Source organism: Akebia trifoliata, chromosome 13, assembly GCF_017979445.1.
Source record: "Akebia trifoliata isolate Shusen 1 chromosome 13, ASM1797944v1, whole genome shotgun sequence".
Lineage (NCBI taxonomy): Eukaryota > Viridiplantae > Streptophyta > Magnoliopsida > Ranunculales > Lardizabalaceae > Akebia > Akebia trifoliata.
In genome coordinates this window covers 28,385,822-28,403,148 of record NC_141387.1, presented here as the reverse complement: position 1 = coordinate 28,403,148, position 17,327 = coordinate 28,385,822, and the positions used below count along the sequence as shown (strand labels likewise).

The 17,327-nt window shown below is 33.4% G+C and overlaps 1 protein-coding gene across 1 annotated transcript; it reads left to right on the top strand.

Annotated features, from left to right (window-relative positions):
- Window positions 1–875: 875 nt before the first annotated feature.
- Window positions 876–15,746, top strand: LOC147388204 (early endosome antigen). Its single transcript, XM_086421143.1, has 8 exons — window positions 876–1,106; window positions 6,100–6,204; window positions 8,095–11,373; window positions 12,296–12,538; window positions 13,053–13,211; window positions 13,608–13,766; window positions 14,012–14,155; window positions 15,250–15,746. The coding sequence occupies exons 2-8, from the start codon at window positions 6,124–6,126 to the stop codon at window positions 15,499–15,501; spliced, it is 4,317 nt and encodes a 1,438-aa protein (XP_086277269.1). The 5' UTR covers window positions 876–1,106; window positions 6,100–6,123; the 3' UTR covers window positions 15,502–15,746.
- Window positions 15,747–17,327: the final 1,581 nt, after the last annotated feature.

Sequence of the window (17,327 nt, the reverse complement as noted above, 5' to 3'; positions counted from 1 at the left end):
AGAGATAAACATATCTTTATTTAATTCAAAACTAATCACATTTTTGTCATGAAATTCTATTCAAGTGTACATAATCCTTGTAAATTGATTTCAATAAAAATAATAGAAATTTCTAATATTGCAAGGAGACCCATTGTACACAGAATTAAGTTCACCCATCTAACAATATCTCTCATAAGCCATAAGTCAGAAAATGTTTTTAATATCTAATCTCTTCGACTTTGAAAATTACCTCCTAGCAATTTTGAACTTATTCTTTCGAAAATATGAAAGACATTTTTAAGGGAAAAGGTTGCATGGACGGAATGACCATTTAGATCTAGGATTGAGTCTCTCATTTAGGTCATGTGGATGATCACGTAGATCAAATTAAATGACTAAATTTTAAAATTAAATCCAAGGTGAAAAAATGTCTTTTTTTTAAATAAATTTCTTTGAGAAATTATAAAATTCTATTCCCTAATAATGATTTTTTTACTTGAAAATTTTCACCCATCTGTACTTGGTGGTTGGCGTGACAAAAGCACATAACCATTGATCATTTTCCTTGTGTATCCCATTATTCTGTGTTTTTACCACATCAGTTGAGTACAAATCAAATGAAAATCATGACTAAATTTTATATCATACGCCAATGTGGCACCCAACCATGGTTTCGGGTGCCACATGAAGATTGGGTTCCATTTATAGATAGGTGGTCCATGAGTCCATCAAACCCCATCTCTTCTATAAAAAAATCTTTTGGAAAAATAATTTAAAAAGATTAAAACATTTTTATAAGAAATAATTTGTAGGAAAAATAAGTTTCTTTAAAAAATTAAAGTGATGATAAAAAAGAAGGTCTAGTACCGTAATTGTTTGAGAATTGAAGGTTGAAAGTGGGAAGCTGTTGTTAGGTAGGCTCCGTTTCTATCACCGTCCCTGCTCTTATTCGCTGCTCTCGGGTCCACTTCGCAGTACTTGCGGTCTTCTACTAATACGAGAATCTCTCTCTCTCTCTCATCTGTCTCTCCCTCTCTCTCTCTCTCTCTCTCTTTTATTTAGTTGCATCGATCGATTCGATTTGTTGACGGAAACATCAAAAGCACTCGTATTTCGATCTTCAGGTAAAACATATTTGATATTTTCTTCCTTTTTCTTTTGCTTTGAATTTAATCTGATTTCTACGATTCTCTGGATCTTCCCTTTGCGATCTTCGATTTTATTTTATTTTTTTTCCTTCTTTTTTAAACATCGGAGGAATCTAGGCGAAGAAGGGAGATTCTGAAGCTGTTCTTCTCTGTATCAGTAAATTGAACTCTATTATACTTTAATTCAACAATCTCAGTGGAAGTAACTCTGTTCTTTGCTTTTGATGAATCGTTGTAGGATGGATGAGATCTTCGTGTTCTCTTTTTTCGATCCAAGGAAGCTTTAGTTTCAGATCGCTTTTGATTAGAATTTCTGTTTGTTTGTTTTTTGTTCGAATCGGCTTTAATCGGAAAAGCTTCTGCGGATTTTCGATCCATAAATAGATGTTTTGCTCTGTTTTGAATCTATTTTTTCCAGACTTTTGTATCGGTTTGATCGATCGATTTTCTTTATGGATCTTTGGATCAAAACCTGAATTTATTCTTTTTAAGATGTTCAGAGCTTTTGTGGATTTTAATTTGAACGATCTGGTTTTTTTAACAAAATTTCTAATTGTTCCGATCGATCTACAGTTTAAAAGCTTAGATCTTTGGTTTTCTTCTTTGAAACTTTCCTAATTTTCTGATTATTAAGCTTAATTAAGTTGTACACTTGAACTTCCAATGATTTACTAGTTTCTTTCTTTATTTTCTGAAACATTTTTTTTATTGTTAATAATTCAAGGTCGTGAATCGTGATTAGATATGTTTTTTCTAATCGACTCATTTCCAGATTTATGTCTATTATTAAAACTAAGATTTCCCATTTTAGTATCAAATGTTTTATTTAATAATCTAATTTTTTTTTCTGAGAAGAGAGATTCTATTATCACACCAACTTTTGCTAACGCCACCCCAAGAATTTGTACGCATCTCGTCTGGCGTTAGCAAAAGCTACTGTGGAAATAAAAGCTCTCTATTAAAAAAAAAAAAAAGTTTTGGTTGAAATTACAATAGAATTTTCATTGAAAAAGAGGAACCTGCGCTGACCTGTAAAATTTGCCACGTGGAATAACTTTTTGGCCTCACTTCAAACAAACAAAACTACAACAGGATACTTCCAGTTCCACCCATAGTTTTAGAATTATAACTTGAAAAGGATGGTTTTATTGAGTTGACTCAATATTTTTCCGATTCGAAAAGCCCTTTAAGTTGTTTGAAAAATATTAAATAAATATAGTTTTAGATCATTTATAGAAAATATTAAAGTATTATAATTTAGCATCTTTTATTATCTCAACCACTCTCTCAAGTTAATATTTTTTTCAATAAATTAATATAACCTATTGTTTGAAAATTTGATTGGAATGTTTACAGAATCATGTCAATTTCAATGACTTGAAACAAATATTTTTAAAATGAATCAGGAAAAAATCGTAGATCAAATGTCTTGGAATACATAAGAAAAAGATTTATAATTATGCGTATCCCGAGGCAAATGATCTACGGCTTTGTGATGGGGGCGTAAGGGCGTTTGTTAGAAGGGGTCGTCATATTATCACGACTCTTAACATCTCGGCCCCACCGAGTTTATTAGGAGTTTTTCTGAGTCAATCAAGTCTATATCAAACTTGGTTGTCTGCCGATCTTAATGTATATGATCTATACTAAATAAGATTTTATGATTGAGCATGTATTGATCTAGATTATTATAAAAAATATTTTGATGCAACATGACTTAGATGAGTCAACCCGGTATTCATGGGTGTCAATACAAGACAAGATACCAGATTTGAAAACCAAGGTTCAGGTCCTTGGTTTCATAGATTAGTTGATTCAACATCCAGGCCTGGGTCCCTCTTTTATAGCCCATCGATTTGGCGACCTTTGGGACTCAACTCACTGTTCATCGAGTCAAGAGTCAAGTTTTCAACTCGCTAGTTGGGATATGCCAAATAAAAACATAATAATATTTAAAAATAGTTTTTATTATTCTAAAGTCTAAAATGAATATAAATATATATTTTTTTGCTGTCCATAAAAGTATATTTAGATTTGAGTTGTCGTCTCAATGAAATTCCTAGTTGACCCAGCGAGTTGATACCATAGAGTTTTGGGCTGAGTCATCTCAAAATTCAAATAATTCTAGTTGACTCTGCCAAGTTGATGAGTTGAATTATTGATTTTCCGAGTTAGTCCAATAAGTTTTTGTCTGAGTCACCTCGAAATCCAATGGACCGAGTTTTCAATTGACTCGACAAGATTTGAAATTATGATCCTTAGTATACCTTCTGACAAGGAACACGATTAGAAACTCAGCTGAGAACTAGGGTCCACTATTAATAGATAGCACAAACTAATTTTATCTACTTCTCTTACTAGTCCACCTTGACCGGATCCGTCCTTTCGTTTAAGCCTTTAAGGTTCTGTCATTTTCTTTATCGAGTTTTATTTCATAATTCGTTAAAATTTTTAGAGAAAATATTATCTGTAAATATATGTGAATTTTTCTGCTATTTTCGGAGATTCATGAATTATTCTAACAAAAATTCTGATTGGAAAATTCCTTTTGGTAAATGATTTTCAAATGCCCTTTTGACATACGCTCCCATCACAAATGCCTTGGGATACGCAGAACCATAAATCTTTTTCTTGTATGTCCCATGGCAAATGATCTACGATTCTTTTTCATTTGTTTTTCACCTTTTTTATTTCCTTTAGTTGTATTTGTGATTGTTTGGTACATTTGGTGAATATTGGAGATTCTCCTATATTTACAAGCTGATGACAAGCCCACTCTAGGCTTAGGTCTTCTCTATTAGACTTATAAAATGACCTAAATGCCAATGTCTTCAACGTTTAGCAAAAAAATCCTTGACTTTTCTTCCCAAAACCTGTCACTATAACCTCTTGGATCAGCCTTTTACCCTTTTCAACCTTAAGATTTTATCAACTTCAAGCATCAAGAACAAATATGATTTTTTGAGAAGTAGAAAACGATGGAGTTTTGGGTAGAAAATTAAGGATTTTCTGCAAGTGGTTAAAAACAAAGATTGAAAATGTTGGATTGAAGATGAGGTGGAATAGATTAAAAATAATATACCATAAAGATTGAACTTTGGGATAATAATTTAAGGGTTTTTTTTTTTACTATAGATTGAAGATGAGGGTATTTAGGTCATTATTCATCAGTCTATAGAGAAGACTAATATATAGGGATCATGTCATCATTTTGAAAAACATAGGGGCAACTAAAATATTCTCGGACACAGTAAAGAGGTATATCTGAATCACCCTTAAAATAGTTGTTGATAAGTTGATATAACTGCAACATAGGAAGTGGTTTGGACTTTGGATACAGTTCTAACCTTCTTGGTCCTATCCATTTGGATTTCTCTGCTCTTGATCCATATAATTGAGACGGGTCTTTCTAATAACTCGTTAACCCAATACTCAGTCACAACCCTAGATTCTCATTTTCCACCCCTGTTTTGGGTAGTATTGTTGTCTTCCTGAGGAGGATGTCTTCCCTAAGTATATAGGTTGAGGTCCGTGGAGTTAAAACTCAGAATCTTGTTTTAGTACATGTTTATAGTTTAATAGCTATTTCTTTTATTTATTTATTTATTTTATATTATGTGTTGGAAGATCTTGTTTTTACATAGATTACAAATATTTAAATAATAAAAAATTAATTATCTTATATCAAAATCATCAAATTTAGTTTAACTACATTTTTTTTTTCTTCTGATAAGTAATATGTAGAATTACGAATGGAAAAATATATAAAAGATCATAGGGCTATGTGGATTGCCCGTAGTAAAAATGATCCATCCCTTTGGCCAATTTAGCTCTTAATATGAGATCATTAGTAGGATAAGCAAAATTTTATGGATCCATCCCCAACCCCATTCATTTCTTCCAAATCACTATTTAAGAAGGTAAATTTCACATCCATTTGATGAATGGACAAGTCAATGTGAAGGATGATCCACATTGACTATCTTTGTTGTTCTCTCAAGAGGCAGAATGAGTGTTGCAACTCATATATCTGTTAGAGAATAACATGCATCATATTTTCTAATAATCATACCAATTTAATATATCTAATTAATCCCAATTGATACAGATCTAAATCTTTAAGCTATGTGATGTGGTGCACTTAATGAAATAATATATCTCATGCATCTTACTAAAAATATCAGTCTAGGATGGGTTTTAAAATCATGTCGTGGGCCACATTTTCTTCCAATTGCATTTTATTTTTCGTTCTTTCTTTTTCTCTCTCTTTTTGTTTGTCAAACTATTTCTTTATGTTTTTTTTATTTTTGTTAGATCTTTTGCTTGAATCTCCTACTTATTTGGTCCAATTCATAAGGCAACATTTTAGTGTTTTGACATCTCCCCATTTTAGCTGGGTTTAACACTGTTTAGAAGAATCAGTATTGGACTTTTCACCATCCAGTTTTTTGTGATAATGATTAAAATATCCATTATTCTTACTTCTCATGAAAAATCTATTAGCGAAATCGTGACATGATTATTTTAAATCCAGCTTTATTATCATTTTAACTCTAATGTTTCCACTGAAGTTTTGGTCATTTCATTCATGTCTATCAACTTTTTTTTGGGATGAGGATTTCTTGGGTCAACTATGTTGACCCAAGTCAAATGGGGGAGACACCAATATACTGAAAGACTAATGATAAATTTACTGAAAAAAATCACTCGAAATTCACTCGCTGACATGGATATGTCTATGGAACGATAGATCTTTTTCCTTGTGTATCTTGAAGAAAAAGATTAATGGTTCTGTGCACATGCCACGTTAGTGAGTGAATTTCGAGTGGTTTTTTCGAATCAGTTTATCGTGACTCATACCGAAAGTGTGTGTGTTCGCTAATTCAGTTAATATTAAAAATCCTTGTTTTTAGCACAAACAATTATTTTCATCTATTCGTCAGTTTGTAATTCATCTGTGACATCCTAGATTTGAGAGAAGGTTGTCAGAACTATGGAAGTGGACACACCAGCAAGTACTGAAGACCAAGTGATGGTGGATGACATCATTGAAGTGATCCCTGGTTCTAATAAGGTATTTATGTATTTATTTTATTATGCTTTGCTTTCTTTCTTTTATTATATTTTCATTGGGTGCTTTAGGTTTTTTTTTTATTATTTATTTTATAAATCTCGAACTTTTCTTTTAAAGGAATGAGATCTTCAAAGTTCTTAGCATCTCTTGACTTTTTCATGGTATTTTTCAAAATTATTTTATGATTTGATTACTAGAAATCTGTAAGCACCATTTTGAACGCAGCCTATAAAACCTACAATCTATGGTTTTAGGACCAAGTTTTGTTCTGTTTGGAGTTGGTATGATATTCACCTTAGCCAAAATCACTACGTTTTATGATAGTTATGTGATGGTTCTTGATGAATTCTAAGATCATTAAAATTTTCACTGGAGCCATTTTCACCTGTCTTAGCCTATCATGCCACACACCACTGGAATCAAGAATATACACAAAGAAGAAGGTGCTTTTTGAAACCAGTCGAAGTACAAAAGGACTTAAAGCTCTCTCAAAATATAAAATTAGTCAAGGATAAATTAGGCTGACATGAGTCAGGAAATACCCCACAGCGACCATGTTTGTTACCTCAAATCCATTATACATATGGGTGGAGATTTTGAGGAGGATATTTCCTATACATTTAGAGAAGTAGAGGTGTACTTTTCGAGTGTTATGTGGCTGATAGATCCCAATAAAATTAAAAAGAATTTTTTACAAGACGAAAGAATGGCTGGCTATATTTATGGTACTGAGTATTGGGCAATCAAAAAAACATATTAATAGATTGAGTATAAGGATGCTGAGATGGATGGGTAAAAAGAATGAAAAAAATATAATTAGAAATGAACACATTAGTGAAAATATATTACTCAAATAGGTGACAAACAAAGAGAGAGTCTATTTAAATGTTTTGTTCATTTTCCTCAAAGGCTGACTACATCACTAGCTAGAAGAAACGTGCCAGTTAAAGGTCATAAATGACTGAGAAGAAAATCCAAAAGAATGTATCAAGTTGGTGAGAGTTCATATATGAACACACTTTCAATAACATAAGAAATGATTTTGGATAGAATTGAATGGAAGAACAGGATCGACCCCAAACTTTTGGGAAAAGGCTTTGAAATGATGATCTGTCAAGATCCTATATTCTATAGATTTGACTAACCTTTCTATTTGTTTTGTACGAAAATGCATGGGTTGAGGCTCTCCATCAACATAACCGTTGGGATGGTAGGGATTCCCATGAGAAATGTATCCCTAGGAAAAAGTTTATGCCTAGGAAATCTGCTTTTTATTTTTATTTTTTTATTCTATCAAATCCCAATGGTCATAGTAATGGGTTGAGTCTAGAAAAGTCCTATTTTGTACTACAAATTTGAATAGTAAATAGTGACATTTGCAACTTGATTATTGTTCGTATGAAGGTTAGAACATGAGGAGACAAGGGCACTAACTCTTCAATTACTTTACTCTTTCTCCTACTTTAATTCAGTGTGACAACAATGTAAATCTGTTTAGAGCCATTGATAACAATGCTTAATGAGCTGCATTACCATATATGGTAGTAATTTCAAAACACTTTCAATCCCTATATCTTCATTACTCATTATAATATTCATATTTTTCATCAATGCCTTAATGTTTTCTCTCATTGTGCAATGTCTGTATCATTGGTATTTCAAATAGATAACTTCATAGTCAATCTTCAAAAGAGAAATCTCTTTTGTCGTCCTTTGTTTCACCAAATATGTATATATGGATATTCTTCAAGCACTGAATTTAGTATCCATTTTTAAGTGAAGGTTTATTAGTTCTTTAACTGCTATTTCAAGTAAGAATCTGAAATTCAAATTTTCGTCCAAAATTTGTTGTTTGATTACTGTAAATTGATTATGAAAATTTCATCACAGGTTGAAGCAGGGGAGGGAGAAATTTTAACGAATGGGGTATTGCCGCAAGAAAGCAAAGTAAAAGAAGAAGAAACAGCTTTGGAAGGAGAATTCATAAAAGTAGAGAAGGAATCAGTTGACTTAAAGGACGGTTCCCATACAATTGAAGCCATGGCAGGAGAGCATCAAGCGAAACCATCATTTGTAGACAGAAGCCCAACAATTTCACCAACAAGCAGAGACTTCTTGGAAGCCCAAGAGAAGGCGAAAGAACTCGAACTTGAATTGGTTAAAGTGGCTGGACAATTAAGGCATTCTGAATCCGAGAATGCTCATCTGAAAGAAGAGGTTCAAGTTACAAAGGAAAAATTGAATGACAGTGAAAAGCGCTGTGAGGATCAAGGAGTCAATCAGAAAAGACTGGAAGAGAAGATCATTGAAGCCGAAGAGAAGTACAATTCCAAGCTCAATAATCTCCAAGAAGTGTTGCACGCACAAGAAGCAAAGTACAAAGAATTAATAGATGTCAAAGAAGCATGTGATGGACTCACAGTTGAGCTTGAAACCTCAAGAAAGAAGTTGAAGGAGCTGGAGCAAGAGCTGCAATCTTCGACGGGTGAGGCCCAGAAATTTGAGGAGCTGAGCAAACAAAGTGGTTCACATGCTGAGTCCGAGAAACAAAGGGCCTTAGAGTTTGAGAGGTTACTCGATTTGGCGAAATTGAGCGCGAAAGAAATGGAAGATCAGATGGCTTCCTTACAGGAAGAACTGAAGGGGTTGTACGAAAAGATTGCTGAAAATCAGCGAGTGGAAGAAGCGCTTAGGACTACTACAGCGGATCTTTCTGCAGTTCAAGGCGAGTTGGAGCTTTCAAAATCACAAGTTTTGGATTTGAAGCACAGTCTTTCTTCCCGGGAGTCTGTTATAAATGATCTGACCCAAGAATTAGATCTTCACAAGGCTTCAGAGAAACAGATGAAGGAAGATATCCAATCTATGGAGAATCTTTTCTCATTGAACAAAGGAGATCTTCAAGAAAAGGTTTCCGAGTTGGAAGAAATCAAGTTGAAGCTACACGAGGAAGTAAAAACGAGGGAATTGGTTGAAGTCAGATTGAAGAACCAAGAAGAACATATCTCAACTGTACAGGATGAATTGGCTAAAGTGGCCAAGGAGAAATTGGTGCTTGAAGCATCTGTTGCAGATCTTAATGATAATGTAGTCCAAATGAAGGAGTTGTGTGGTGATCTCGAGACAAAGTTGAAGATGTCGGATGAGAATTTTTCCAAAACAGATTCTCTTCTGTCTCAAGCTTTGTCGAATAATGTGGAGCTTGAACAGAAGTTGAAGTCTCTTGAAGAGTCCCATCATGAATCCAAGACTGTTTCTGCTACCGCTACACAAAGAAGCCTCGAACTTGAAGATATAGTTCAAGTTTCCAATGCAGAAGCCGAAGAAGCTAAATCAAAGCTTAGAGAGATCGAGACAAAGTTGATATCTACAGAACAGAAGAATGTGGAGCTCCAACAACAGTTAAACATGGCAGAACTGAAAAGCAATGATACCCAAAGAGAACTCGAAGAATTTAGTGAGAGATTAGCTTTGCTCACTAAAAATTTGAGAGATGTTGATGAAGAAAAGATTCAGCTGAATGTCCAACATGATGAATACAAAGAAAAGATAAATCTGCTGGAATCTTCTTTGAATCAGTCCTCTTTAAGGAACTCGGAGCTCGTGCTGGAATTGAAGGATGTTGCAGAGAAGTGTGTCGGACACGAGGGTCAAGCCAATATAACACGTCAACGTTGTCTTGAACTAGAAGACTTGGTTCAGATATCTCACTCGAAAGTAGGCGATGCGGGCAAGAAGGTCGGTGAATTGGAGCTCCTAATCGAAACAGCAAATTACAGGATCAAAGAATTAGAAGAGCAGATAAGCATATTAGAAGCAAAATTCATCGATAAGGAAACAGAATCGAAGAAATTCTCTGGTAAGGTATCTGAACTTGCAGGAGAGCTGGAGATATGCCAAGCGAAAGCATCAGACCTAGAAATCGCGCTCCAAGCAGCAAATGAAAAAGAGAGGGAACTTACGGAATTCCTGAATGCTACCACAGAAGAAAAGAAAAAGTTTGAAGATGCATCAAATAGTTCGAACAAGAAGCTTTCTGACGCTGAAGATCTTCTTGAGGTCTTACAGAATGAATTGAAATCAGCTCAAGACAAATTGGAGAGCATCGAACAAGATCTGAAGACTTCTGGAATTAGAGAGTGTGAGATAATGGAGAAGCTTAAATCTGCTGAAGAGCAGTTAGAGATACAAGGAAAAGTGATAGAGGAATCTACTGCGAGAAACTCTGAGTTAGAATCTTTACATGAATCTCTGGCAAGAGATTCAGAGCTAAAATTACAAGCAGCAGTAGTGAACTTCACTAGTAGGGATACTGAGGCTAAATCCTTGTATGAGAAATTGAAGAGTCTTGAAGATCAAATAAAAATTTACGAAGATCAATCGAAAGAAGCAGCTGAAAGATTGTCCTCTCTAACAAGTGAATTGGATGAGAGTTCGAAGAAAGTGTCAGTTCTGGAATGCACTATTGAAGAACTTAAAAGCAAGGTTTTGGAATCAGAAAACAAAGCTGGGCAGTCTTTCTCGGAGAACGAATTATTAGCTGAGACAAACTTACAGCTCAAAAGCAAGGTCAATGAGCTTCAAGAGTTGCTAGATTCTGCTTTTGCTGAAAAAGAAGCTACTTCGCAACAACTGGCTTCTCACATGAGCACGATAACTGAATTAACAGATCTGCACTCAAGAAACTTAGTAATTCACTCCGAAACTGAATCTCGTAGCAGGGAAGCTGATTTGAAGTTAAAAGAAGCCATTGAGAGATTTACTCAAAGAGATTTGGAAGCTAAGGACTTGAATGAGAAGCTGAATGCATTTGAAACCCAAACAAGAATTCATGAAGAGAAGGCTAATGAAGCATCTTCTGTTTCTGAAACTCTAAAGGTTGAGCTTGAAGAGGCTCTCTTCAAATTAAAGAATTTGGAGAACATTATTCCAGAACTGCAAAGTAAGGCTGGTCAATTTGAAAGGGAGAGTGAAGGGTTAGCGGAGACAAACTTGAAGCTTACTCAAGAACTTGTGGCGTATGAGTCCAAAATGAGTGAGCTACAAAATGCTTTGTCCACGGCACTTGTTGCGAAGGATGAAACAGTTGAACAACTTCACTCTTCAAAGAAGACCATAGAAGACTTGACGCAACAGCTCGCTTCTGAAGGACAGCAATTACAATCTCAGGTTTGAACCTTGAATACGCGTTTTTCTTTTCCTAATCTGAAAATAAAATTATTGTCTAATATTTAGTTGATCAAGCTAGAATGAAAACATTTATCTAGTCTTTTACCGGGCAGACACCAAACATGGGAACAATCTACATATTCTCTGAATTTCAGAAATTCTCTCATCACTGAAAATTTTAAACTTCATTGTATATTCTCTTCTAGTGGCCCCTGAAATTTACCATTCTTTAAAATACAAAAATACCGTTCATCTCTTAAAACATTAAGATTCACAATCATAGACCAAAACTCCAGATAAAATTTGATTCCCTATTGTACAAATTACTTGATGTCATACACCCTAAAAATTCCTTTGTCACACATTTTTTTTGGGATCATCGACTCATGAATAGCTGCAGATCCTTTTAAGGAATTGCACATAAAGGATCATCTACGGTGACTTCAGTTCAAATGTAACAGTCCAATAAATTTGATTATTCTCTATTAGGATGGAACATTCATGGGTTAGAACCCATGAAAAAAAAATGATACTAGGTATTCTTGTGAAGCATATTTTATGGGAGAAGGCAACGGGTTTTTCTTACAAGGGTGACATCAAATTTTTATTATAGATTGTTTTTTTTTTTTTTTTTGTTTGTTAGGGTGTTGGATTTGGAGTTTCACAGGCTTTTGAGTAGTGCTTCAGCAGATGTTTAAATGCATTTGAAAACTAAAGGAATTTATGTCTTTTAAAGATTACTATATGGGTTCCACTCTAATGGGGAATTTGTAACAAAGTTGATAGAGTAGAGTCTGTAGAGTTTTCTCAACTTCAGGGGAGAATTTGTAAATGATACCAACTCTGCCCAGTAAAAGACTCCTATCTATTTAATATTTCTTTAAGTCACAGTTTTCTCATCTGAATAAGTACTATTTTGCAGATATCTTCAGTTATGGAAGAGAACAACATGCTCAATGAAACCTACCAAGGTGCAAAAAAAGAACTTCAAACAGTGATAATCCAACTGGAAGGACAACTGAATGAACAAAAAGCGACAGAGGACAGTCTAAAGGCAGAGTTGGAAAATCTCAAAGCTGAGCTAACTGAGAAATCTGGGTTGCAAGCTCATATTGTGGAACTTGAACAACAATTAATATTAGCTGAAACTCGACTGAAAGAAGAGGTTTGGTTCTACTTCTGTTGATTCAAAGTATCGTGAAGAAACATATAAAATTTACGTGATCCTTTAAGCATGGTGTCAAAACTCTGTTTGATGTCTCATCTCGTTCATGGATGAGCCCGAGTTTTCTTGGACACCATTTTACTCGGTTTACAATTATTTATTTATATGAAAATAATTATAAGTATTTTTAGAAAAAAAAAAGTTAGATTAAAAGATGTTTAGTCATAAAATTATATTATATTAAGATAACAAAAATATTTAAATTTTAAAACAATTAATTGTTTTATTTAAAATATAAGAATCCTGGTTGCCTCGGACAAGTTCTACTGATTTGGACAAGATTTTCAAAATATCGTCTGAATCATCTTGTTTGTTTCGTGAGATTCCACGCAAGTGATATGCCTTGTCTATCTGTCTTGTTCATGGACGATACTAAGATGGCTTGGGCAAGTCATCTCGGTCTCAGACGAGATTTAAAACCATGCCTTTTAAGACAAATTTTTATTGGTTGTAGGTCAAGAGCATTCATGCAGTAGCAGCTGAAAAAGAAGCAGGACTAGTTTCCAAATTAGAAGAGTATGCACAAAAACTACAGGACAGAGACATTTTAGATGAGAAAGTACAGCAAATTCAAAAGGAGCTACATCTTGCTCACACGACCATTTCTGAACAGGTCATCCTTCTATCTTTCTCACTTTTTTAAATTTATTTTCCCATATAATAACGTCTGATCTGTTTATCTTTCTGCCAGCTATTGTTTGTTATGGTGATCTATGAATGCCAGATTTTTTTTTTTTTGATAATAAGTTAAAGCTTTGAGCCCCTGAGGTTTTAATAAGTATAACAATGATATTGGATTGGGAAGTATATGGAAGCGCTAAGGCTTTTTTAATCAAGTTAACAGATATTTTTAAATAATTATATTATATTTTTTATTTTTATATATATATAAAAAAAAAGTGGGTTAGCTGTTAATCATCATCATCATTGAAGCCTTATGCCAAATATTGAGTTAATGTCCAAGTGAAAAATTGGAACATCTGTTTAATGTGAATTTCCAATTGAACAGAAAGAAGCACACTCGATTAAAGAGGTTGAAAGAGAAACTTCATTGAAAAAATCATTGGAGGAACTTGAAGCCAAGCATCAACAAGTCATACTTCTTGAGAAACATGTTGAAGAACTTGAACAGAAACTACATCTCGCTGATGCAATCTCTATAGAAAAGGTGAGGTTTATTTTATTAGTGTTTGCTTACCTTATTAATTCAGTATTGGGCAGTAAACACCAAATAGAAACCATATTATATAAAATTCAACTTTATCCTTGTATCTTTGGATAACATAATCATCTTTGGGTTTTGCTCATGGATCCATTTCTGGATTAATCTCGATAGTTCATGTAAAATATTTATCATCATTTCCAATGATTTTCTTACTCATTTACCTTATCTTTTGTGCATAACCATCACAGGATGAAAAAGACAAAAAGTTAGCTGAAGTATGTGCTGAGTTGGATGATTTGAAAAATAAACACAGTCAGGCTACTGAACTAGAGAAGAAGATTGAAGAACTTGAGAGCAAGCTTAAGTTGGCCAATATCAACTCCAAGGATCAGGCAAGTAAAAATGTCTTTACTTTTTTTTTCCCCTCTAGTTCTTAGGAGGTAATTTTTGGTTGCTAAGATGGTCAAAATAGAGGCCTTGAGATTCTAAATCAAGATAAGATATTTTGGGTATGATTAATTTCTATCATGGAAAGATTCTTTAACAATTAAACCTTAATTATGAGTTTTGGAAAAATGAATTATATTTTTTAGATTCCTTATGAAATGTATACTGATCCAAGCATCAGTTCATTTCTTAAAACATTGTTCGCTATATATGCATTTTGAAGTTCTTGACACTGAATATTCTATTCAAGTTGCACAACAACATGTATTTATTTGTAATTTTAAGGATAGAAATGTTCTAGACTAGTTAATTTTTGAGTTGGTCTCTTAGCACATGGAAAGAACAAGTTGATACAATTTTTTGACATACATCTCATCATGGTTAGACATGCTTTGAAACATAGAATTTCGACATTGGCATCATTCATTTAATTTGTTTTTACAACTTAAAATGAAAATTAAGAGTCATATCATGTATCCTTGCCATACATTCAGTGCATGAACATCATGGCATGCGTGTATATATATGGTATAAGATGAGTGGATATACAATTACATTGTTCTAATCAAGGTTTCAAATCTGTCACGACCTTACACAATCCGAGAAAATCCCGAAACATAGAATGTTTCTTTCTGGTTAGGGCCAAAACATTCTGAGACTATCAGAAACTTTCAAGCATGGTTTTAGTATAGCAAGAAGGTTATTGTGATGCCTCCAAATCAAATTGGTTCCTTAAAATTAGGAAGAAATGGCCAGTAACCTCACTGATCATGGACATAGTCTTTATGTTGAACAACGATAAACTTTTTGTATCTTCATCTATTCTTCTTCTCTTACATTTCTTTCTTGCATTCCTGTAATCGTAACAAGTCGCAACAGAAGGCTATATAATAATAAATGGAACAAAGAATTATTTGCAATAACATCTAATTGTAAGAAAATTAAGGGAAAAAAAAAAGGCATAATTTTTCACTTGAAATGAGATTCTTTCTTGCTCTTTCAGATCAAATTTCATTCTAAATCTGAGGATGTGTTACAGGGTAATGTAGCAAGTCCAGTTGAGTTGATTGATGGAACACAAGTGAAATCAAGAGACCTCGGATCGCCAATCTCAACTCCATCGAAAAGGAGGAGTAAGAAAAAATCAGACGCAGCATCTGCTCAAACTCCATCATCTTCTGAAACCCATACTCAAACCACTGAGGTTTCTCCTGCCATGAACTTCAAGTTCATCTTAGGATTAGCTCTGGTGTCTGTGATCATTGGCATTATTCTCGGGAAACGATACTAAATCTCATCTTTTTTATTTATTTATGAGTCCATGTTTAGTGTTTGTAATTTATTTTTGCAGAGTGTAGAACAAGATTGTTAGTGTGAGGTCAGGTAAAGAAGGTCTTGAAGTTAGGCAGGGATTTGTTTTTTGTTCCATCCCTAAGTATTATGCATGGCAATACTGTTGATTGGTGCATTTGAGTGATTTGTATTATATTCTAAACTACTTTGGTTTCAAATAATTCAGATTTGTATTTGTTGTAAGACCAAGGGTTTGTTGCAGTTCTTTTTCCTCCAGGAATGGTACGTACAAGTGAGATGTTGGAAGTACAAGTGCAGTCACAATATTATCATCATTTGGTAAGAATATTTTGATCTTATGACATTTAGAAAAAAAAAAAAAAAAACATAGGTTTGTGACAATGGATAAAAAGGGCCACTTTTTTCTTTTTTTTTTAATACTCGAAAACATTCTATTTACTATGGTAGCTCATGTGTTTTTTTTTTTTATAACAAAAATGCCCTTCACTTCACCTTCTTCATTCATTCTTTTGTAAATTACAACTTCCTCTCTCCTCCATTTTCAGAATTTTCGAAGGAGAGGACTCTCCATTAAAATCATAAAATAAAATAAAAAAAAGATCTGGCTGTGAGAAACGACCAACATCTTATTGATATTGGTGAATCTTGTGTTCTATCCATCATGATCTATTGGGCATTTTTATCAAATGTTACTCCTTTCTTCTCTCTTTATTTCATATCTTTTAAAATCCTATGTGTAATTTTATCCTCATAGTTATACAAATGAAAAATAGAAAATGGAAAATGGTATTTAAAATCTGAATAATTTTACAATTTTTTTAGTTCATAGATCATAAAAAGTTTGCAATGTCAAGGTTCGACATTAGAATATGACAGAATTATCATCAAACCCATACCTAATGTATAATCGTTGAGGTTCGACGAAAATGGAAAGTTTTATCTAACATTTTGTCATAAATTTATTGTTGAACCTCTACTTAATATACAATCATCGAGGTTCGATGATTCAAACAAATTTTATTTATAGAAGAAATGTTCTGTTAGTCATTGTCGAGGTTCAATGATAGGTATTGTTGAACCTCAACGATACTTCTGTTACATAGAATGTCGAACCTCGGCACTACAAATTTTTTATGACCGATGTCCTAAAAAACTCGCAAAATCATTCAGATTTTTGTTACTATTTTCCATTTTTCATTTATATAACTATGAGGATAAAATTATACAAATGATTTTAAAAGTAACGAAAGAAAGAAAGGAGAAAAGGATATCATTTGATGAACATGTCAAATATATCATGGATGGAATACGAGATTCAACAAGATATTGGTCGTTTCTCACAACCAGATCCTTTTTTAATGATACCAATAGCTATTTTGTGGATTTTGGAGTGAGAATGGAGAGTTCTCTCCTTCAAAATATCTAAAAATGGTGGAGGAAATTGTAATCTACAAAAGGTTGAAAGAAGAAGATGAAATGAAGGGCATTTTTGTCAAAAAACATGAGTTATTGTCGCAAATGGAATGTTTTTGAGTATTAAAAAAAAAAAAAAAAAAAGTGCCCCTTTTTTGCCATTGTCATAAACTTATGGAATCGTTTTGAAAAATGTCCTTAATTTTATTATATTAAATATAAATATTGATTAATGAAAAATGACTTGTGGAAAAAAACAAGTCTCTGACTTGAAAAACAAAATAATCCAATAGTTGGGATTTATTCTCAAGATAAGTATTAAGGGAGCCAGGCAGAGTGGTAAGTTTGAATTTGATAATTATTGTGGCTTCAATTCTGTTATTTAGAATA